The sequence below is a fragment of the Anomalospiza imberbis genome, chromosome 1, assembly GCF_031753505.1.
Source record: "Anomalospiza imberbis isolate Cuckoo-Finch-1a 21T00152 chromosome 1, ASM3175350v1, whole genome shotgun sequence".
Classification (NCBI taxonomy): Eukaryota; Metazoa; Chordata; class Aves; order Passeriformes; family Viduidae; genus Anomalospiza; species Anomalospiza imberbis.
In genome coordinates, this window is record NC_089681.1 from 2,878,005 (window position 1) to 2,900,890 (window position 22,886).

The 22,886-nt window shown below is 62.1% G+C and overlaps 1 protein-coding gene across 1 annotated transcript; it reads left to right on the forward strand.

The window, feature by feature from the left end:
• EPPK1 (epiplakin 1) lies at positions 1 to 21,985 on the forward strand. Its single transcript, XM_068179456.1, has 2 exons — positions 1 to 127; positions 4,850 to 21,985. Exon 2 carries the CDS (start codon positions 4,885 to 4,887, stop codon positions 21,553 to 21,555), a length of 16,671 nt encoding a protein of 5,556 aa, XP_068035557.1. The 5' UTR covers positions 1 to 127; positions 4,850 to 4,884; the 3' UTR covers positions 21,556 to 21,985.
• The last annotated feature ends 901 nt before the right edge of the window (positions 21,986 to 22,886 follow it).

Below are 22,886 nucleotides of genomic sequence, written 5' to 3' on the forward strand. Positions count from 1 at the left end.
TGTCATCCCCAGGGGCGGGGAAGGGCCAGGTTTTAAACGGGCTCTGGACCCGGGCAGGAAGCAGCGGCAAAGCCGTGGAACGCCAGGCACCTGCCAGGGGAACCCGCGTTGTGAGCGCCGTGCGCAGGTATGAAATTCGGGCGGAGATGGCCCTGGCTGGGCACTGAGGGCCGTGCCGGGGCTGCAGGGCACGGAGGCGCTCCCGCCATCCCCGGAATGGGAGGAATGCGGCAGCGCTCCCGGTGCCGGGGCGGGACCGCGGGCGTAGGGCAGCAGCCGCACGGGGCTGCGGCACCCTGGGCACTATCGGCCGCCCTGGGGCACAGCGGGAGGATGGCGGTCCCTGACCCCGGCAGCTCCCAGGAGCAGGACAGGAGGTGATGGCTGCCCGGGAAAAGCCCGTGATGCCTCGAGGCTCCGATGTCACGGGCGGGCTCGGCGGGTGCTGAGGAGGGGGCGGATAGTGGGACAGGGCAGGCGGAGGACTGACAGCACCCTCCCACGGTACCCGGTGAGGCGTCCCTGTGGACAGGGTGCGACTTCATCCTACAGCAGCCCCCTTCGGGCACCGGGCAGGACACCGGCACTGCGGACCCTGCGCCGGGGCGGCCGGGCCGGCAGCACTGCCTGGGAAGGGGTGCTGAGCTGCCCCCAGCCCGCTCAGAGCAGGGCCCCCACAAAGCGCGCCCCGGCTGCCCTCCCTGTTCCCATCACTCCCCGTCACTGCCCCAGAAAATTCCCTACTGCTCTCCCTCCCCCGAAACACCGCCGGCCTCAGCCTGCCCCACAGACACCACCCTGCAGGCGCTCCCCGGCCCCACCAAGCTCCCACCCCCAGCCCCAGCCTCTCCCAGCGCTCTGCATTCCCTGCTCCAGCAAACAACTCCTCCGCCACCCTCTCCCGACACCGTGTCCCGCACTCTGCCAGTAAAACCTGTCCCTTCTCCCGGTCCCTCCCCAGGGCCCCCGGCAGCGCCTCCTCCCCAGCCGGTGCCGGTCTCCAGGTGCTCCCTGCGGGTGCAGACGTGCAGATTGTCCCGCGGGGGCTCCCCGGTGCGCGGGGGCTGGCGGTGGGTGCGGGGACCGCGGCTCACACCGGTGCCAGCGCGTTCCCTGACTCAGCCGGGAGCGAAAGCCGCGGAGCAGCGGTTGCGGCTGCCAAGGGAGTGCTGCCGGCGTCGGGGAGAGACCGTGGCCCGAGGGAGGGTGGCAGGTGCCAACACCTCTGCCAGGAATCTCCCTGCCTTCGTCGGCAGAGTCGGTTACTCAAAGTTTCCGATGGGGCTGACGCCTTTTGACGAAAGGGAGCGGGGCCCTTCCCCTGCTGCGCGCCCACCGCCTCTCCCTGCCCGGGGAGGGGCGTGGGGCAGCACACCGGCCCTTTGGTTCCCCAACCGCCCAGGTTTTCAAGCTTCCACAGGTGTGGGTGGCAATTCCATCCCATCCCAGTGGCCCAGATTCCATCTGCGCTCCAGTGGCGGTGGCCAGTTCAGTTCTGGGGACGTGTGGGGACCTGCCTGGGGCTGTCCTAACGCTGGAACCGCACCGGTGCTGGTGTCCGCGGCCGCCCTAGCTCTGGGGCATGTAGGGACCTGCCGGGGGCTCTCCAGACACCGGAGCCACACCGGCGCTGCCACGGCTGCTGTGCCCACCTCACGGCTCCTTGCAAGGGCAACACAGCCGGTGCCATCCAGCCCGGCATCGCTCTGCCAGGAGAGGGTACTTTTCCTGGCCTTTCCCGGCTCCAGGAGCGGGGCGGGCAGAGCCGGTGGGAGGTGCTGCCAGCCCCGCAGGTGTTTTGTATGAGCGTGGCACAGGGATGCCCGAGTGGGCGTGGGCAGCCGGGGCGAGCCCGTGGGACAGAGGAGGTGAGGAAGCCCCCGGCTGCTAGCCCGCAGCGCAGGACACAGCAACTGTCCCGGCTTCCAGCCAGCAGCTGGACCCCTCGCCCTCCCCCGCAGGGCCCCCTTTCCCCCCAGGCAGAGACCCCCGAGTCCTCCTGCCCTCTCCAGTCCTTCCCGGAGGCCGGCGCAGCCCCGGGGCCTCCCGCCCGTCTCTACCTCTTGGCGCCGGAGCCGGGCGCGATCTTGATCATGCAAACACAAACAGCATTGCCTGGGCAGATCCGAGCCGCGCTGACATCACCGGGCGGAGGGAGCCGGCTCCTGTCGAGACCTTTCCGCGGGCCGGGCAGCGAGCCCGGAGCACGGCTGGGACAGAGGAGCACGCATAAGGAAGAGGTGCTGGCGCGGCCGAGGGGCACGGAGTGAGCTGGAGGGACACGTGGGGACGAAGCCGGGTGCACGGAGCCCCGTTGGAGAGGCTGCTCCTGGGATGGGCAGAGCCCGGGCACAGCACCCGCCAGCACCTTCAGGGTGCTTTTCGCTCCCAGCACTTGTTTACACGGGTGGGGCCGGGGAGCAGATGAGCTCCAGGCAATGAGACAGAGCTGCTCCACGCTGTCCCCACTCGATGTGACCTCTGCCGGGGGGTCCGTGTGGCACAGAACCTTGGGGCTCTGTGTGGTGGATACCTCGAGGCAGCCCTGCCCTGGCTGTGCCCTTCCAGCCGCGTCCAGCGATCCCTGTGGGCAGCACCGTGACCGCCCTGCTCGGCTGCAGGAGCTTGGGCAGGCGCTGCTCCTTGGTCCCCGACAGCACTTGGTGCTTGGCCCGTGGCCTCACCCGCCGCTGTGGGGCCAGTCCAGCCCTGACAGAGCCCGCTCGGTACCGGGGCTGGGGCTGTGCCCTGGGGGGTGGCGTTCACGAGGGAATCAGCCATCCCACCTGCCCTCCCGCTCCTCCAGCCGGCTCCCACCCCGCCGCCTGCTGCTGCAGGACGTCCTCCTGCAGGGGTGCTGGCACCGACGCTGCGGGCGGGGAGGGTCCCGTGCCGCCGTGTGCCGCAGCCACAGCCCGGAGGCCGTGGCTGACCGCAGCTCCCAGAGCTCGCCACGCCCGTGGTCCACCACGGGCACCCTCCAGCCTGCCGCGGGGGGGCAGATCCAAGCGGTCAGGATCCAGTTATTAAGGTTATTAGGAATGCCTCTGCCCGAATTAAGGTGCAAACTATGCCAAAGTCAATAGTGTGGGTTTTATCTGACAGTAAACATGCGAGAGGGAGAGAAAGAAATAGAAAATAGAAAAGAGAGTGACAGAGACAGAATAAAGAAAATATCACCATCCGTGGAGACCAACGATGCTCTGTTCATCCCCTCTCCAGCTGGTCCTGGTGGTGCTTTTCCCCCTGGAAAGCACAGGTGGGTTAATATGCTCAGGCCAGGTAGGAAACCCCCCGGGGATTGCCATTGTCCCTTACAACAGGCTCCGGGTTTGTCACGTGCAGTCCTGTGGTGCAAGGCTTCAGGAGTGACTCTGGGGGGCACTTCGGGGGTCTTTGATGGAGGAAGGCACCCCTCAGCTGCCTCTGACGTGAATGTCCCGGGGATGTGGCCTTCCCCGGGCTGGGGGTTCCACGGCGAGGGTGTGTAAGGGAGGATGGGCTCACTGCCCCTGAGCAAAGGTGACAGAACACCGAAACTTCCTGCCCCACCTCGGCTGGAGGGGCTCTGTGCAAACCTGCTCCCAGCGAAGGGGTCTGAGGGCTGCCGCCTCGCCCACCCCAAGGCAAGCCCAAAATGATTCCTAGCACGGCTGCTGGGTTTGGCTGGCATTCTTTTCCTTGTTTACTTGTTTACTTCTCCCCTGAGGAATGGGTTCCCCTTTATCTAATCTCAGCAGTTTGACTTTCAGCCCGAAGTTCCAGATAGGCATTCCTTAGGGAGGGGTGGGTTTCACGAGCACAATTTCATAGCAATGTTTGAGGCACAAACTGTTTCAGTCTCTGGCACGAGTGCATCCCATAGCTTTGCAAGCAGGAGGGCAAGTTTGGACTAGGTGCAATCTCACCCTGGGGTAGCCCTGGAGGTGGCCTGGTGGCCACTGCTTATCAAGATGGAGCCTCTGCTTTCCTTGCATTGCTTGGACAGGGTGACAAGGGGGGGACAGTGGAAAGACGGGAGGGTTCGTGCAGTAGCCGTGTGGGAGCACATGGACCTGCATGCCAGCACCCTCAGAATCACAGAACCATGGAATGGTTTGGCTGCAGAGGGACCCCCATAGCCCATCCAGTCCCACCCTGTGACATGAGCAGGGACACCTTCCATGGGACCGTCCAAGCCCCATCCAGCCTGGCCTGGAAAACTTCCAGGGATCCAGGGGCAGCCACAGCTTCTCTGGGCACCCTGTGCCAGGGCCAAACCATCCTTGTAGGGAAGGACTTCTTTCCAAAATCCCATCCATCTCTGCCCTCTGGCATTGGGGGGGGCCATTCACCCTTGCCTGTCACTCCAGCCCCTTATCCCATGTCCTTCCCAGCTCTTCTGGAGCCCCTTTAGGCCCTTCAAGGGGCTCTGAGCTCTCCCTGGAGCCTTTTCCTCTCCGGGTGAGCACCCCCAGCTCTCCCAGCCTGGCTCCAGAGGGGCTCCAGCCCTGAAGCAGCTCCATGACCTCTGGGCTCTCTCCAGCAGCTGGGGCAGCTCTGCAGGTGGAGTCTCACCTGAGCACAGGGGCAGAGGGCCAGAATCCCCCACTCCTTTCCTGCTGCCCATACTGGGGGATCAGCCCAGGGCACGGGGAGTTTGGGGGTTCCAGGGTATGTGGAGCTTCTCATCCACTGACTGCTTGAGTTTGGCCAGATCCCTCAGGATGGCACACCAAGTTTGCACATGCTCAGCCTCCGGCTGTCACTTCCTCCTGCCTGAGAATATTTATGTTTCTGATTTTCCTGTATTTAACATGCAAACCATGGAGAAGTTGATTTCTCACTGAGCTTTCCCCTCTCTCTGCAGAGTCCTGAGCGCTGTGAGAGGCGTGCAGCAGGAGGATGGAGAGCAAGCCAGCAGTGAATGGCCACGCTGTCCCCAGCTCTCCCGGGGAAGACGTGCCAGGGACAAACCACTTGTGCCAGGACGCGATGCCGTGCAAACAGCAAAAAGCAGCTGGCAGGGACGTGGGGCCGGATGCTCCCGGGGAGCCCTCGGAGACAGCTGGCAGTATTGCAGGCGTGTACGTAGAGGCTTCAAAGAGGATAATGAGCTTTTATGAGGCCACCAGAGAGCATCTGCTGAGCCTGGATTCGGCCCTCAGCCTCCTCGAGGCCCAGGCAGCCACGGGCTCCATCTGCGACCCGCTGAGGAGCCGTCGTGTCCCTGTGGCAGAAGCCGTGCGGATGGGGCTGGTGGGGCTGGAGCTGAAGGAGAGGCTACTCTCGGCTGACAGAGCTGCTACTGGCTTTGTGGACCCCTACACAGAAGAGAAAATCTCCCTCTACCAGGCGATCCAGAAGGAGCTGGTGGGGAGGGAGCAGGGCATTCGCCTGCTCCAGGCCCAGATGGCAACTGGAGGCATCATTGACCCAGCCACCGGCGGCCGGCTCACGGCAGATGTGGCCTGTGAGAGGGGATATTTGGATGAAGAGATGAGCCAGCTCACCTCTGACCCCGGCAATGAGGACAGCAAGGTGTTCCTTGAGCCCAGCACTATGGAGAAGGTGACTTACTCGGAGCTGAGGAAGAGGTGTGTCGTGGATCCAGCCTCAGGCTTCCTCCTCTTGCCGCTGCAAATCACATTCCCAGGGCTGGGAGGGAGGGTGAGCAGCAGGGACCTGATGGACTCTGGCATCATCAGCCATGGCGTGTTCCGAGGCCTCGAGGAGGGAAAAGTCTCTGCCCAGGAGGTAGCAGAGAATGACATTGTTCAGCACTTCCTGCGTGGGACGAGGAGCGTGGCTGGTGTTGTCCTGCCTTCTGGGGAGCAGAAGAGCCTCTACCAGGCGCTGAGGGAGCATCTCCTCGTGCCTGGTGCTGCTCTCATGCTCCTGCAAGTCCAGGCCTCCACCGGCAGCCTGACAGACCCCCTAAAGAACAAAAGCTACTCAGTGGATGAGGCTGTCAGGGTTGGTCTCATTGGCCCAGAGCTGTACGAGAAGCTGTCTTCAGCTGAGAAAGCCATCACTGGATACAGGGACCCGTCCACCGGAGAAATGCTCTCCCTGTTCCAAGCCATCAGGAAGGGCTTTGTTCCCAGGGATCATGGCCTTTGCCTTCTGGAGGCTCAGATGGCCACGGGGGGTGTCATCGCCCCAGGCAGGCACCTCCGTGTCCCCATGGAGACAGCCTGCGAGTGGGGGTACCTGGACGAGGCCACCAGGCAGCTCCTCTCCAGCCCCCCTGACGACATGAAGGGGTTCTTCGACCCTGGCTCCAAGGAGAAGCTGAGCTACGCTGAGCTGCTGCAGCGCTGCGTCACCGACCCCAGCACGGGGCTCCTGCTGCTGCCGCTCGCTGGGGACGGCAGTGAAGGGTCCCAGGGGACACTCGGCTTCTTTGACAACAGGACCCAGACGGCTCTGGAAACCACACAGGTACCCGTTGCTGTGGGGAAATTCAAGGGCAAGTCGGTGTCTCTGTGGAAACTGCTCTTCTCTGACTACATCCAGGGTGAGCAAAGAGCTGTGTTGGCTCAGCAATTCCTGGCGGGAATGCTCTCCCTGCCAGGACTGGGAGAGGCCATCAGAGCCGCTGTTGAGGAAAAGGCTGCCACTGCTAATGTCACTTTTAAGGGCCTGAGGGACCAGGTGACGGCTGACCAGCTCCTGAGTTCAGAAATTATCAACAAAGACTTGTTCAAGAAACTCAAGGAGGGAGAAACTTCGGCCAAAGAAGTGGTCAGCTTGGACACTGTCAGGAAGTACCTGCAGGGCACTGGAAGCATCGGTGGGCTGCTGCTCCCCGACTCCCAGGAGAAGATCAGCATCTACCAGGCAAAGCGGAAGGGACTTCTCAGGCCGGGAACGTCTCTGATTCTCCTGGAGGCACAGGCTGCTACAGGGTTTGTCATTGACCCAGCTGCCAACAAGAGGTATTCCGTGGATGAGGCTTTACGAGCAAACGTCATTGGCCCGGACGTTTACGACAAGCTGCTGGCTGCAGAGAAATCTGTCACTGGCTACCGAGATCCTTACTCAGGGGGTAAGATCTCCCTCTTCCAGGCCATGCAGAAGGACCTGATCGTCAGGGATCATGGCATCCGCCTGCTCGAGGCCCAGATCGCCACCGGCGGCATCATCGACCCCGTCAACAGCCACCGCATCCCCGTGGAGGTGGCCTACAAGCGTGGCTACTTCGACAAGAAGATGAATTTAATTCTCTCCGACCCCAGCGACGACACCAAGGGCTTCTTCGACCCCAACACCCACGAGAACCTGACGTACCTGCAGCTGAAGGAGAAATGCATCACCGAGCCCTCCACCGGGCTCTGCCTCCTCCCTCTGAACAGCAGGAAGCGGCAGTTCATCGATGAGGCCACCAGGCAGGTGTTTAGGAGCTCCTGGCTGCCCGTCAGGTTTGGGCGCTTACGAGGGGAGAAGGTCTCTGTGTGGGACCTGCTGAACTCCGAGTACTTCAGTGAGGGGAGGCGCCGGGAGATTTTCAACCACTTCCAGCTGAGGAAGCTCAGCCTGGAGCAAATCCGACTCATGCTGGAGGAGGAAATGAAGAAATGGGCCCCCATCAAGTTCCCCGCCATGAGAGGCAATGTCAGCGCTTATCACCTGATGGAAACCGGTGTCATCGACAGGGCCCTGTTCGAGCAGGTGCTGGAGGGATCCGTCACCCCAGAACAAGTCCTGCACATGGACTCTGTCAGGAAGTACCTCTATGGCTCGGGCAGCATTGGGGGGATTGTGCTCCAGCCGTCCAACCAGAGAATGAGCATTTACGAAGCCATGAAGCAGAACATTGTGGTGCCAGGAGTGGCCCTGCCCCTGCTGGAGGCCCAGGCTGCCACGGGCTTCATTATTGACCCTGTGAGCAACCAGAAGCTCTGTGTGGATGAGGCCGTCAAGGAGGGAGTCGTTGGGCCAGATGTCCACGAGAAGCTGCAGCAGGCAGAAGGGGCCGTGACGGGCTATAAAGACCCTTTCACGGGCAAGAAGATCCCCCTTTTCCAGGCCATGAAGAAGGGCCTGATCGCGGATAAGCAGGCCATGCAGCTCATGGAGGTGCAGATGGCCACAGGAGGCATTATCGACCCAACCTGTGGCCACCACATCCCCCTCGAGTCGGCCCAGCAGCGAGGTTGCCTGGATGAGGACACAAGCAAGGCCCTTTCCAAGCCCAGTGATGACCACAGAGTCTTTTGCCTCCCGGACAGCAAAGAGAGCATGACCTACGCCGAGCTCATCCAGCACTGCCAGAAGGACGACGTCTCCGGCTTCCACTTGCTGCCTCTGGCACAGACAGCTGCTCCTGCCTACACCAATGAGCAAATCCAACAGATTTTCAAGGAAACCATGGTGAAGGAAAAAGGAGTCTCCCTCTGGGAGCTCATGCACTCGGGGTATTTCACCGAGGAGCAGAGGAGCGACTTCATGGAGAAGTTCCGGTCAGAGGAGCTGTCGCTGGAGCAGCTGGTGGCTCTTGTGCTCAGGCTGGTGGGGGAGATGGAGATGAAAGCCAGGACCCAAATCTCCCTGGAAGGCCTGAGGGGCAGTGTCCCTGTGGTCTGGCTGCTGGACACGGGCATCATTTCTGAGAAGACATTTGAAGAACTGGCTCAGGGTGTAAGAACTGCCGAAGAAGTGGCTGCAATGGAGAGTGTACAGAGGTACTTGAAGGGCACGGGCAGCATAGCTGGGGTCTTCATAGAGGCATCCAAGCAGAAGATGAGCTTCTATGACGCCATGAAAAACAATCTCCTCCTCCCTGGGGCTGCTCTGAGGCTGCTCGAGGCTCAGGCGGCCACAGGATACCTGACTGACCCTGCCACAAACCGGAGGCTCAGCGTGAGGGATGCCGTGAGAGCGGCCGTTGTTGGGGAGGAGCTTACTGAGAAACTCCTTCTGGCTGAGAGGGCTGTGACGGGCTATACAGACCCCTATACCGGGGGCTCCATCTCCCTGTGCCAAGCGCTCAGGAAGGATCTCATCCCCCTGGCAGAGGCCATGCCCTTGCTGGAGGCCCAGCTGGCCACAGGAGGGGTCGTTGATCCCATCCACCACCTCCACCTGCCGCTCCAGGCTGCCTTCAGGTATGGCTTCTTCGATGAGGACCTGAACCAAAGCCTCTCTCGGCTGGATGACAGCACCAAGACCTTTTTTGACCCAAACACCAAGGAGAACGTGACCTACCAGCAGCTGAAGGAGCGGTGCATTCGTGAGGCCGAGTCGGGTCTGTGGCTCCTCCCTCTGTCAGAAAACACGATGTTCTGCGTGGATGAGCAGACCATGAAGGTGCTGAAATCTGTGACTGTTTGTGTCAATGTGGGGCGGTTCAAAGGACAGACCGTGTCTGTCTGGGACCTCCTCAACTCCGAATACTTCTCAGACAGCAAGAGAAGAGAGCTGGTGCAAAAGTACAAAGATGAGAAGGCTGAAGTGCTGCAGGAAATCACAACAATTATCACCACAATCATCCAAGAGACTGAGGCACAGGGCAAGAAGTTCGCATTCAAGGGCCTGCGGAAAAGAGTGTCCGCCAGTGACCTCTTCCAGTCCCAGCTGATCGACAAAAAAACCCTCGATGAGCTCAACCAGGGGAAGAAAACAGTCAAAGAAGTGACTGAAATGGAGTCTGTCCGAAGGTACCTGGAGGGCAGTAATTTCATAGCAGGGGTGCTTATCCAGCCAAGCAATGAGAAGATGAGCATCTACCAGGCCATGTGGAAGGGCATCCTGAGGCCAGGGACTGCCCTGGTGCTGCTGGAGGCACAGGCAGCCACCGGCTACATCATTGACCCTGAGAAAAACAAGAAGTTTTCAGTGGAGGAGGCGTTAGAGGTGGGTCTGATTGGAGGGGAGATTTTTGAAAAGCTGCTGGCTGCGGAGAGAGCTGTGACGGGCTACACCGACCCCTACACCAAAGCCCCAATATCCCTGTTTGAAGCTATGAACCAAGGTCTGATTGTGAAGAGCCACGGCATCCGCCTGCTCGAGGCCCAGATCGCCACCGGCGGCATCATCGACCCCGTGCACAGCCACCGCGTCCCCGTGGAGGTGGCCTACAAGCGTGGCTACTTTGACCAGGAGATGAACCAGATCCTCTCTGACCCCGGCGACGACACCAAGGGCTTCTTCGACCCCAACACCCATGAGAACCTCACATATATGCAGCTCCTGGAGAGATGTGTCCAAGACCCAGAGACTGGGTTGTACATGTTGCAGGTTGTAAAGGAGGGAGGAAAGTACTTCTACATTGATGAGTCCACAAAACAGGCTTTGCGCTCAAAGCCCCTTCAAGTGAAAGTCGGAAAGTTTAAGGACCAAACAGTTTCTGTCTGGGAAGTCCTCTGCTCTCACTACATCTCAGAGCAGAAAAGGAAAGAGCTGGTGATGCAGTACAAAAGCAACACCCTAGTGCTGGAAGAGCTGATATCCCTCATCTTAAAAATCATCGAGGACACAGAGCGAAGAGGAGAAGCCCTCAAGGTCAAAGGACTGCGGGGGGAGGTGTCGGTATCAGAATTGTTCAACTCTGAGATCATTGACAAGAAAACTCTGGATCAGCTGCAGGATGGGAGTCTCACACTTGCCAGCCTCACAAAGAGGGACACCATCCAAAGGTACCTGGATGGCACTGGGTGCATCGCTGGGGTTCTCCTCCCGTTGAGGAAAGAGGTGATGAGCATCTACCGGGCGCTGAAGGAAGGCCTCCTCACAGAGCAATGTGCACTGGGGCTGCTGGAGGCACAGGTGGCCACCGGCTTCCTCCTTGACCCCCGGAACAACCAGAAGCTCTCTGTGGACCAGGCTGTGTCCTCTGGGCTGGTGGGCAGCGAGCTGCGCGAGCAGCTGCTGTCGGCAGAGAAAGCCGTGACGGGATACACAGATCCTCAAACAGGAAGTAAAATATCTCTCTTCCAGGCCGTAAGACAGAAGGTAATAGTCAGGGATCACGGCATCCGCCTGCTCGAGGCCCAGCTTGCCACTGGTGGCATCATTGACCCCTGGCATGGCCACCGCCTGCCTGTGGAGGTGGCCTACAAACGTGGGCACCTGGACGAGGACATGTTCCTCCTGCTTTCGGATCCAGATCACGGTAGCAAAGGCTTTATAGATCCAAACACTCACGAGAAGATCAGTTACAGCCAGCTCCTGCAGAGGTGTGCCAAAGACAGGGAGAGCGGCTTGTACCTGCTGCAGGTCCTGGAAAAGGAAGGCGACTATTTCTTCATCGATGAGCAAACGAAAAACGCCCTGTTGTGCACAAAGGTCCAGGTGCCCGTGGGAAAATACAAGGGACAAGTGTTATCACTGTGGGAGCTTCTCTGCTCCGAGTACATCACAGAAGAGAAAAGAAAAGAACTGGTGAAAAAATACAAAGCGGAATCCCAACACATTGTGCAAGGAATCATTGAGACAATACTAAAGATCATTAGGGAAAAAGAAGAGAACAGAAGTGACGTCTGGTTCCAGGGAATCCGACAGCAAATTACAGCATCAGAACTGCTCAGTGCACAAATAATTACAGAGGAAACAATAGAAAAACTCCATGAAGGAAAGGAGACGGCACAAGAAATAGCAAAAATGGATAGTGTGAGGAGGTATCTTGAGGGAACTGGAAGCATCGCTGGCGTGCTGGTGCCCTCCAAGGCCGAGGCGGGCAAGATGGAGAAGATGAGCATCTACCAGGCCATGTGGAAGGGCATCCTGAGGCAGGGCACGGCGCTGGTGCTGCTGGAGGCGCAAGCGGCCACCGGCTTCATCATTGACCCGGTGAAGAACCAGAAGCTCTCTGTGGACCAGGCTGTGTCCTCTGGGCTGGTGGGCAGCGAGCTGAAAAACAAACTTCTAAGCGCAGAGAGAGCTGTGACAGGCTACTCTGACCCCTACACAGGCGACAAAATCTCCCTGTTCCAGGCCATGAAGAAGGAGCTGATCGTCAGGGATCACGGCATCCGCCTGCTCGAGGCCCAGATCGCCACCGGCGGCATCATCGACCCCGTGCACAGCCACCGCGTCCCCGTGGAGGTGGCCTACAAGCGTGGCTACTTCGACCAGGAGATGAACCAGATCCTCTCCGACCCCGGCGACGACACCAAGGGCTTCTTCGACCCCAACACCCACGAGAACCTGACGTACCTGCAGCTGCTGCGCCGCTGCGTGCCCGACCCGGAGACGGGGCTGCTCATGCTGCAGCTGATGGACAAGGGCTCCGTGCTCTACCAGCTGACCGAGGATGCCCGCAGAGCCCTGCAGGCCGCCCGCACCACGCTGCCTGTGGGGCTCTTCCAGGGCCAGAGCGTCACCGTCTGGGAGCTCCTCTTCTCCCGCTACATCCCCGACCACAGGCGCCAGGACCTGCTGCGCCAGTACAAGGCGGGGACAGTCACCATTGCAGAGATGATCGACGTCCTCACGGCCATCGTCACCAGAGCTGAGGCCCAGGGCCACGGTGCCAACGGGGCCCCAAAATCCACAGAAAGGGAGGTCCTGCCTGAACCCACCCAGAACGGCAGTGCCGCAAACTCCCAGAAGGAACAGGAACAGCAGCGGGATCCGGAACGGGAGCAGGAGCAGGAGCTGGAGCGGTCCCTCAAGTCCCACACGGTCGAGGTGTCGGCAGGCGGCTTCCACGGCAGGAAGGTGTCCCTGTGGGAGCTCCTGTACTCCAAGTTCGTGTCAGAGGTGAAGCGTCAGGAGCTGCTGGGGCGGTTGCGGGCCGGGAGCCTGGCGCTGGCGGAGCTGGCCACGCTGCTCACCCTCCTGGTGGAGGAGGCGGCGCAGCGCAGCAGCAGCGTGAAATTCACGGGCCTCAGGAGGCAGGTGAGCGCCTCGGACCTGCTGGACTCGGGCATCATCGACACGGGCACGCTGGCCGAGCTGGTGCAGGGCGCCAGGACGGTGCAGGAGGTGACGCAAATGGCCTCGGTCAAGCGCTACCTGGACGGCACGGGCGTCATCGCCGGCGTGCTGGTGCCCTCCAAGGCCGAGGCGGGCAAGATGGAGAAGATGAGCATCTACCAGGCCATGTGGAAGGGCATCCTGAGGCAGGGCACGGCGCTGGTGCTGCTGGAGGCGCAGGCGGCCACCGGCTTCCTGGTGGACCCCGTCAAGAACCAGAAGCTCTCTGTGGACCAGGCTGTGTCCTCTGGGCTGGTGGGCAGCGAGCTGCACGAGAAGCTGCTGTCGGCGGAGCGGGCCGTGACGGGCTACTCTGACCCCTACACGGGCGACAAAATCTCCCTGTTCCAGGCCATGAAGAAGGAGCTGATCGTCAGGGATCACGGCATCCGCCTGCTCGAGGCCCAGATCGCCACCGGTGGCATCATCGACCCCGTGCACAGCCACCGCGTCCCCGTGGAGGTGGCCTACAAGCGTGGCTACTTCGACCAGGAGATGAACCAGATCCTCTCCGACCCCGGCGACGACACCAAGGGCTTCTTCGACCCCAACACCCACGAGAACCTGACGTACCTGCAGCTGCTGCGCCGCTGCGTGCCCGACCCGGAGACGGGGCTGCTCATGCTGCAGCTGATGGACAAGGGCTCCGTGCTCTACCAGCTGACCGAGGATGCCCGCAGAGCCCTGCAGGCCGCCCGCACCACGCTGCCTGTGGGGCTCTTCCAGGGCCAGAGCGTCACCGTCTGGGAGCTCCTCTTCTCCCGCTACATCCCCGACCACAGGCGCCAGGACCTGCTGCGCCAGTACAAGGCGGGGACAGTCACCATTGCAGAGATGATCGACGTCCTCACGGCCATCGTCACCAGAGCTGAGGCCCAGGGCCACGGTGCCAACGGGGCCCCAAAATCCACAGAAAGGGAGGTCCTGCCTGAACCCACCCAGAACGGCAGTGCCGCAAACTCCCAGAAGGAACAGGAACAGCAGCGGGATCCGGAACAGGAGCAGGAGCAGGAGCTGGAGCGGTCCCTCAAGTCCCACACGGTCGAGGTGTCGGCAGGCGGCTTCCACGGCAGGAAGGTGTCCCTGTGGGAGCTCCTGTACTCCAAGTTCGTGTCAGAGGTGAAGCGTCAGGAGCTGCTGGGGCGGTTGCGGGCCGGGAGCCTGGCGCTGGCGGAGCTGGCCACGCTGCTCACCCTCCTGGTGGAGGAGGCGGCGCAGCGCAGCAGCAGCGTGAAATTCACGGGCCTCAGGAGGCAGGTGAGCGCCTCGGACCTGCTGGACTCGGGCATCATCGACACGGGCACGCTGGCCGAGCTGGTGCAGGGCGCCAGGACGGTGCAGGAGGTGACGCAAATGGCCTCGGTCAAGCGCTACCTGGACGGCACGGGCGTCATCGCCGGCGTGCTGGTGCCCTCCAAGGCCGAGGCGGGCAAGATGGAGAAGATGAGCATCTACCAGGCCATGTGGAAGGGCATCCTGAGGCAGGGCACGGCGCTGGTGCTGCTGGAGGCGCAGGCGGCCACCGGCTTCCTGGTGGACCCCGTCAAGAACCAGAAGCTCTCTGTGGACCAGGCTGTGTCCTCTGGGCTGGTGGGCAGCGAGCTGCACGAGAAGCTGCTGTCGGCGGAGCGGGCCGTGACGGGCTACTCTGACCCCTACACGGGCGACAAAATCTCCCTGTTCCAGGCCATGAAGAAGGAGCTGATCGTCAGGGATCACGGCATCCGCCTGCTCGAGGCCCAGATCGCCACCGGCGGCATCATCGACCCCGTGCACAGCCACCGCGTCCCCATGGAGGTGGCCTACAAGCGTGGCTACTTCGACCAGGAGATGAACCAGATCCTCTCCGACCCCGGCGACGACACCAAGGGCTTCTTCGACCCCAACACCCACGAGAACCTGACGTACCTGCAGCTGCTGCGCCGCTGCGTGCCCGACCCGGAGACGGGGCTGCTCATGCTGCAGCTGATGGACAAGGGCTCCGTGCTCTACCAGCTGACCGAGGATGCCCGCAGAGCCCTGCAGGCCGCCCGCACCACGCTGCCTGTGGGGCTCTTCCAGGGCCAGAGCGTCACCGTCTGGGAGCTCCTCTTCTCCCGCTACATCCCCGACCACAGGCGCCAGGACCTGCTGCGCCAGTACAAGGCGGGGACAGTCACCATTGCAGAGATGATCGACGTCCTCACGGCCATCGTCACCAGAGCTGAGGCCCAGGGCCACGGTGCCAACGGGGCCCCAAAATCCACAGAAAGGGAGGTCCTGCCTGAACCCACCCAGAACGGCAGTGCCGCAAACTCCCAGAAGGAACAGGAACAGCAGCGGGATCCGGAACGGGAGCAGGAGCAGGAGCTGGAGCGGTCCCTCAAGTCCCACACGGTCGAGGTGTCGGCAGGCGGCTTCCACGGCAGGAAGGTGTCCCTGTGGGAGCTCCTGTACTCCAAGTTCGTGTCAGAGGTGAAGCGTCAGGAGCTGCTGGGGCGGTTGCGGGCCGGGAGCCTGGCGCTGGCGGAGCTGGCCACGCTGCTCACCCTCCTGGTGGAGGAGGCGGCGCAGCGCAGCAGCAGCGTGAAATTCACGGGCCTCAGGAGGCAGGTGAGCGCCTCGGACCTGCTGGACTCGGGCATCATCGACACGGGCACGCTGGCCGAGCTGGTGCAGGGCGCCAGGACGGTGCAGGAGGTGACGCAAATGGCCTCGGTCAAGCGCTACCTGGACGGCACGGGCGTCATCGCCGGCGTGCTGGTGCCCTCCAAGGCCGAGGCGGGCAAGATGGAGAAGATGAGCATCTACCAGGCCATGTGGAAGGGCATCCTGAGGCAGGGCACGGCGCTGGTGCTGCTGGAGGCGCAGGCGGCCACCGGCTTCATCATTGACCCGGTGAAGAACCAGAAGCTCTCTGTGGACCAGGCTGTGTCCTCTGGGCTGGTGGGCAGCGAGCTGCACGAGAAGCTGCTGTCGGCGGAGCGGGCCGTGACGGGCTACTCTGACCCCTACACGGGCGACAAAATCTCCCTGTTCCAGGCCATGAAGAAGGAGCTGATCGTCAGGGATCACGGCATCCGCCTGCTCGAGGCCCAGATCGCCACCGGCGGCATCATCGACCCCGTGCACAGCCACCGCGTCCCCGTGGAGGTGGCCTACAAGCGTGGCTACTTCGACCAGGAGATGAACCAGATCCTCTCCGACCCCGGCGACGACACCAAGGGCTTCTTCGACCCCAACACCCACGAGAACCTGACGTACCTGCAGCTGCTGCGCCGCTGCGTGCCCGACCCGGAGACGGGGCTGCTCATGCTGCAGCTGATGGACAAGGGCTCCGTGCTCTACCAGCTGACCGAGGATGCCCGCAGAGCCCTGCAGGCCGCCCGCACCACGCTGCCTGTGGGGCTCTTCCAGGGCCAGAGCGTCACCGTCTGGGAGCTCCTCTTCTCCCGCTACATCCCCGACCACAGGCGCCAGGACCTGCTGCGCCAGTACAAGGCGGGGACAGTCACCATTGCAGAGATGATCGACGTCCTCACGGCCATCGTCACCAGAGCTGAGGCCCAGGGCCACGGTGCCAACGGGGCCCCAAAATCCACAGAAAGGGAGGTCCTGCCTGAACCCACCCAGAACGGCAGTGCCGCAAACTCCCAGAAGGAACAGGAACAGCAGCGGGATCCGGAACGGGAGCAGGAGCAGGAGCTGGAGCGGTCCCTCAAGTCCCACACGGTCGAGGTGTCGGCAGGCGGCTTCCACGGCAGGAAGGTGTCCCTGTGGGAGCTCCTGTACTCCAAGTTCGTGTCAGAGGTGAAGCGTCAGGAGCTGCTGGGGCGGTTGCGGGCCGGGAGCCTGGCGCTGGCGGAGCTGGCCACGCTGCTCACCCTCCTGGTGGAGGAGGCGGCGCAGCGCAGCAGCAGCGTGAAATTCACGGGCCTCAGGAGGCAGGTGAGCGCCTCGGACCTGCTGGACTCGGGCATCATCGACACGGGCACGCTGGCCGAGCTGGTGCAGGGCGCCAGGACGGTGCAGGAGGTGACGCAAATGGCCTCGGTCAAGCGCTACCTGGACGGCACGGGCGTCATCGCCGGCGTGCTGGTGCCCTCCAAGGCCGAGGCGGGCAAGATGGAGAAGATGAGCATCTACCAGGCCATGTGGAAGGGCATCCTGAGGCAGGGCACGGCGCTGGTGCTGCTGGAGGCGCAGGCGGCCACCGGCTTCCTGGTGGACCCCGTCAAGAACCAGAAGCTCTCTGTGGACCAGGCTGTGTCCTCTGGGCTGGTGGGCAGCGAGCTGCACGAGAAGCTGCTGTCGGCGGAGCGGGCCGTGACGGGCTACTCTGACCCCTACACGGGCGACAAAATCTCCCTGTTCCAGGCCATGAAGAAGGAGCTGATCGTCAGGGATCACGGCATCCGCCTGCTCGAGGCCCAGATCGCCACCGGCGGCATCATCGACCCCGTGCACAGCCACCGCGTCCCCGTGGAGGTGGCCTACAAGCGTGGCTACTTCGACCAGGAGATGAACCAGATCCTCTCCGACCCCGGCGACGACACCAAGGGCTTCTTCGACCCCAACACCCACGAGAACCTGACGTACCTGCAGCTGCTGCGCCGCTGCGTGCCCGACCCGGAGACGGGGCTGCTCATGCTGCAGCTGATGGACAAGGGCTCCGTGCTCTACCAGCTGACCGAGGATGCCCGCAGAGCCCTGCAGGCCGCCCGCACCACGCTGCCTGTGGGGCTCTTCCAGGGCCAGAGCGTCACCGTCTGGGAGCTCCTCTTCTCCCGCTACATCCCCGACCACAGGCGCCAGGACCTGCTGCGCCAGTACAAGGCGGGGACAGTCACCATTGCAGAGATGATCGACGTCCTCACGGCCATCGTCACCAGAGCTGAGGCCCAGGGCCACGGTGCCAACGGGGCCCCAAAATCCACAGAAAGGGAGGTCCTGCCTGAACCCACCCAGAACGGCAGTGCCGCAAACTCCCAGAAGGAACAGGAACAGCAGCGGGATCCGGAACAGGAGCAGGAGCAGGAGCTGGAGCGGTCCCTCAAGTCCCACACGGTCGAGGTGTCGGCAGGCGGCTTCCACGGCAGGAAGGTGTCCCTGTGGGAGCTCCTGTACTCCAAGTTCGTGTCAGAGGTGAAGCGTCAGGAGCTGCTGGGGCGGTTGCGGGCCGGGAGCCTGGCGCTGGCGGAGCTGGCCACGCTGCTCACCCTCCTGGTGGAGGAGGCGGCGCAGCGCAGCAGCAGCGTGAAATTCACGGGCCTCAGGAGGCAGGTGAGCGCCTCGGACCTGCTGGACTCGGGCATCATCGACACGGGCACGCTGGCCGAGCTGGTGCAGGGCGCCAGGACGGTGCAGGAGGTGACGCAAATGGCCTCGGTCAAGCGCTACCTGGACGGCACGGGCGTCATCGCCGGCGTGCTGGTGCCCTCCAAGGCCGAGGCGGGCAAGATGGAGAAGATGAGCATCTACCAGGCCATGTGGAAGGGCATCCTGAGGCAGGGCACGGCGCTGGTGCTGCTGGAGGCGCAGGCGGCCACCGGCTTCCTGGTGGACCCCGTCAAGAACCAGAAGCTCTCTGTGGACCAGGCTGTGTCCTCTGGGCTGGTGGGCAGCGAGCTGCACGAGAAGCTGCTGTCGGCGGAGCGGGCCGTGACGGGCTACTCTGACCCCTACACGGGCGACAAAATCTCCCTGTTCCAGGCCATGAAGAAGGAGCTGATCGTCAGGGATCACGGCATCCGCCTGCTCGAGGCCCAGATCGCCACCGGCGGCATCATCGACCCCGTGCACAGCCACCGCGTCCCCGTGGAGGTGGCCTACAAGCGTGGCTACTTCGACCAGGAGATGAACCAGATCCTCTCCGACCCCGGCGACGACACCAAGGGCTTCTTCGACCCCAACACCCACGAGAACCTGACGTACCTGCAGCTGCTGCGCCGCTGCGTGCCCGACCCGGAGACGGGGCTGCTCATGCTGCAGCTGATGGACAAGGGCTCCGTGCTCTACCAGCTGACCGAGGATGCCCGCAGAGCCCTGCAGGCCGCCCGCACCACGCTGCCTGTGGGGCTCTTCCAGGGCCAGAGCGTCACCGTCTGGGAGCTCCTCTTCTCCCGCTACATCCCCGACCACAGGCGCCAGGACCTGCTGCGCCAGTACAAGGCGGGGACAGTCACCATTGCAGAGATGATCGACGTCCTCACGGCCATCGTCACCAGAGCTGAGGCCCAGGGCCACGGTGCCAACGGGGCCCCAAAATCCACAGAAAGGGAGGTCCTGCCTGAACCCACCCAGAACGGCAGTGCCGCAAACTCCCAGAAGGAACAGGAACAGCAGCGGGATCCGGAACGGGAGCAGGAGCAGGAGCTGGAGCGGTCCCTCAAGTCCCACACGGTCGAGGTGTCGGCAGGCGGCTTCCACGGCAGGAAGGTGTCCCTGTGGGAGCTCCTGTACTCCAAGTTCGTGTCAGAGGTGAAGCGTCAGGAGCTGCTGGGGCGGTTGCGGGCCGGGAGCCTGGCGCTGGCGGAGCTGGCCACGCTGCTCACCCTCCTGGTGGAGGAGGCGGCGCAGCGCAGCAGCAGCGTGAAATTCACGGGCCTCAGGAGGCAGGTGAGCGCCTCGGACCTGCTGGACTCGGGCATCATCGACACGGGCACGCTGGCCGAGCTGGTGCAGGGCGCCAGGACGGTGCAGGAGGTGACGCAAATGGCCTCGGTCAAGCGCTACCTGGACGGCACGGGCGTCATCGCCGGCGTGCTGGTGCCCTCCAAGGCCGAGGCGGGCAAGATGGAGAAGATGAGCATCTACCAGGCCATGTGGAAGGGCATCCTGAGGCAGGGCACGGCGCTGGTGCTGCTGGAGGCGCAGGCGGCCACCGGCTTCCTGGTGGACCCCGTCAAGAACCAGAAGCTCTCTGTGGACCAGGCTGTGTCCTCTGGGCTGGTGGGCAGCGAGCTGCACGAGAAGCTGCTGTCGGCGGAGCGGGCCGTGACGGGCTACTCTGACCCCTACACAGGCGACAAAATCTCCCTGTTCCAGGCCATGAAGAAGGAGCTGATCGTCAGGGATCACGGCATCCGCCTGCTCGAGGCCCAGATCGCCACCGGCGGCATCATCGACCCCGTGCACAGCCACCGCGTCCCCGTGGAGGTGGCCTACAAGCGTGGCTACTTCGACCAGGAGATGAACCAGATCCTCTCCGACCCCGGCGACGACACCAAGGGCTTCTTCGACCCCAACACCCACGAGAACCTGACGTACCTGCAGCTGCTGCGCCGCTGCGTGCCCGACCCGGAGACGGGGCTGCTCATGCTGCAGCTGATGGACAAGGGCTCCGTGCTCTACCAGCTGACCGAGGATGCCCGCAGAGCCCTGCAGGCCGCCCGCACCACGCTGCCTGTGGGGCTCTTCCAGGGCCAGAGCGTCACCGTCTGGGAGCTCCTCTTCTCCCGCTACATCCCCGACCACAGGCGCCAGGACCTGCTGCGCCAGTACAAGGCGGGGACAGTCACCATTGCAGAGATGATCGACGTCCTCACGGCCATCGTCACCAGAGCTGAGGCCCAGGGCCACGGTGCCAACGGGGCCCCAAAATCCACAGAAAGGGAGGTCCTGCCTGAACCCACCCAGAACGGCAGTGCCGCAAACTCCCAGAAGGAACAGGAACAGCAGCGGGATCCGGAACGGGAGCAGGAGCAGGAGCTGGAGCGGTCCCTCAAGTCCCACACGGTCGAGGTGTCGGCAGGCGGCTTCCACGGCAGGAAGGTGTCCCTGTGGGAGCTCCTGTACTCCAAATTCGTGTCAGAGGTGAAGCGTCAGGAGCTGCTGGGGCGGTTGCGGGCCGGGAGCCTGGCGCTGGCGGAGCTGGCCACGCTGCTCACCCTCCTGGTGGAGGAGGCGGCGCAGCGCAGCAGCAGCGTGAAATTCACGGGCCTCAGGAGGCAGGTGAGCGCCTCGGACCTGCTGGACTCGGGCATCATCGACACGGGCACGCTGGCCGAGCTGGTGCAGGGCGCCAGGACGGTGCAGGAGGTGACGCAAATGGCCTCGGTCAAGCGCTACCTGGACGGCACGGGCGTCATCGCCGGCGTGCTGGTGCCCTCCAAGGCCGAGGCGGGCAAGATGGAGAAGATGAGCATCTACCAGGCCATGTGGAAGGGCATCCTGAGGCAGGGCACGGCGCTGGTGCTGCTGGAGGCGCAGGCGGCCACCGGCTTCCTGGTGGACCCCGTCAAGAACCAGAAGCTCTCTGTGGACCAGGCTGTGTCCTCTGGGCTGGTGGGCAGCGAGCTGCACGAGAAGCTGCTGTCGGCGGAGCGGGCCGTGACGGGCTACTCTGACCCCTACACAGGCGACAAAATCTCCCTGTTCCAGGCCATGAAGAAGGAGCTGATCGTCAGGGATCACGGCATCCGCCTGCTCGAGGCCCAGATCGCCACCGGCGGCATCATCGACCCCGTGCACAGCCACCGCGTCCCCGTGGAGGTGGCCTACAAGCGTGGCTACTTCGACCAGGAGATGAACCAGATCCTCTCCGACCCCGGCGACGACACCAAGGGCTTCTTCGACCCCAACACCCACGAGAACCTGACGTACCTGCAGCTGCTGCGCCGCTGCGTGCCCGACCCGGAGACTGGCCTTTTTTTCCTCAATGTTTTTCAAAAATAATTGCAGAACCTTTTTTTTTTTCCCTTGTTTTTGCCTTGGGGAAGAATGTTACTATTGTGAATAATTCTTTTGCTGCTGGTGTTTTTCTTTCTTTTTCTAAGTATCTTTTTAGCCATTTATGTTCCCAGTGATGGAATTTCCTTCATGATCTCTTTTCTTTACTGCCACCCACCTACATCAGGTGCAGCTTTGAAGTGCCTCCCCCTGAGCAGTGTTGTTGCATTGCATTGTTCATCTTTTCTTGGTCGCCTTTCAGGAACAGAGGAGACAGCCTGGGTTATCTCAGGTCATTTTGGTGAAGTGTGCCATTCTCATTTTCTTCACAAAAAGTTTTTAGTGCATGTCTTTCTTCCATATGGGTGTTGCTGTAAGTGGTATTTTTATTCTCTGACTCTCTTTTCCTGCATGTGCCAGCTATTTTCCCCAGAAGCTCTGCAGGACGATATTTGGGTTGCATGTTTCAAGCTGGGACAGCGTGGAGAGCAGATTTCGGTGTGGGCAGGATGCCAGGCTTGTGTTGGGTGTCACCGGCGTGGCAAATACATCATCTGTGTTTTCTCTCCATGCCTCAGCCTGTCCTGCCTTTACGGGGGTGTCTAGAGCACAAACAGCCTCAGCCCAGAGTGGTTTGGTCTGTCTCTGTGCTTTCCCTCCCTCCTTGAAGCCTCTGTGGGGATGGATCCTCACAGGAGCTGGGAGTGGATGTGGCTGTGCTGTGCTTTTGGTCTGTCCATCCACAGTGGAGCCTCCATTCCCTCCTGCTCCTTTTGCCCTCCCCTGTCCTGAGCTGACTCAACCACACACCACAGGAGAGGAACAGCCCTGGAGCCACTCTTCCATGCAGTTCAGGGATGAATAATTCCACTGTTGTTTAATGGAAGGAAACTTACCCTCCTTAAATGTGCTGCCTTGGGGTGTTTGCCTCAATTAACCTGGTAATGTCCTGGAAAATGGACTTTTGGCCACAAGCTTGTACAGCTGATACCTGGGAACAAGTGTAGAGGAGGTGTGGGACTCCTCACCGTAACCTGCTGTGGGGCCCAGAGAGTTCCAGGGGCTCAGAAAATGAGGGGACAAATTAATGGGAGAGAAATCACGGAATCATGGAATGGTTTGGGTGGGAAGGGGCCTTCTCCCCACCCCCTGCCATGGCAGGGACACCTTCCACTATCCCAGGCTGCTCCAAGCCCTGTCCAGCCTGGTCTTGGACTCTTCCAGGGATCAAGGGACAGCCACAGCTTCTCTGGGCACCCTGTGCCAGGGCCTTGTCACCCTCACAGGGAACAGCTCCTTCCAATATCTAATCCCTTAGGCCTTTATCCCAGGTCCCC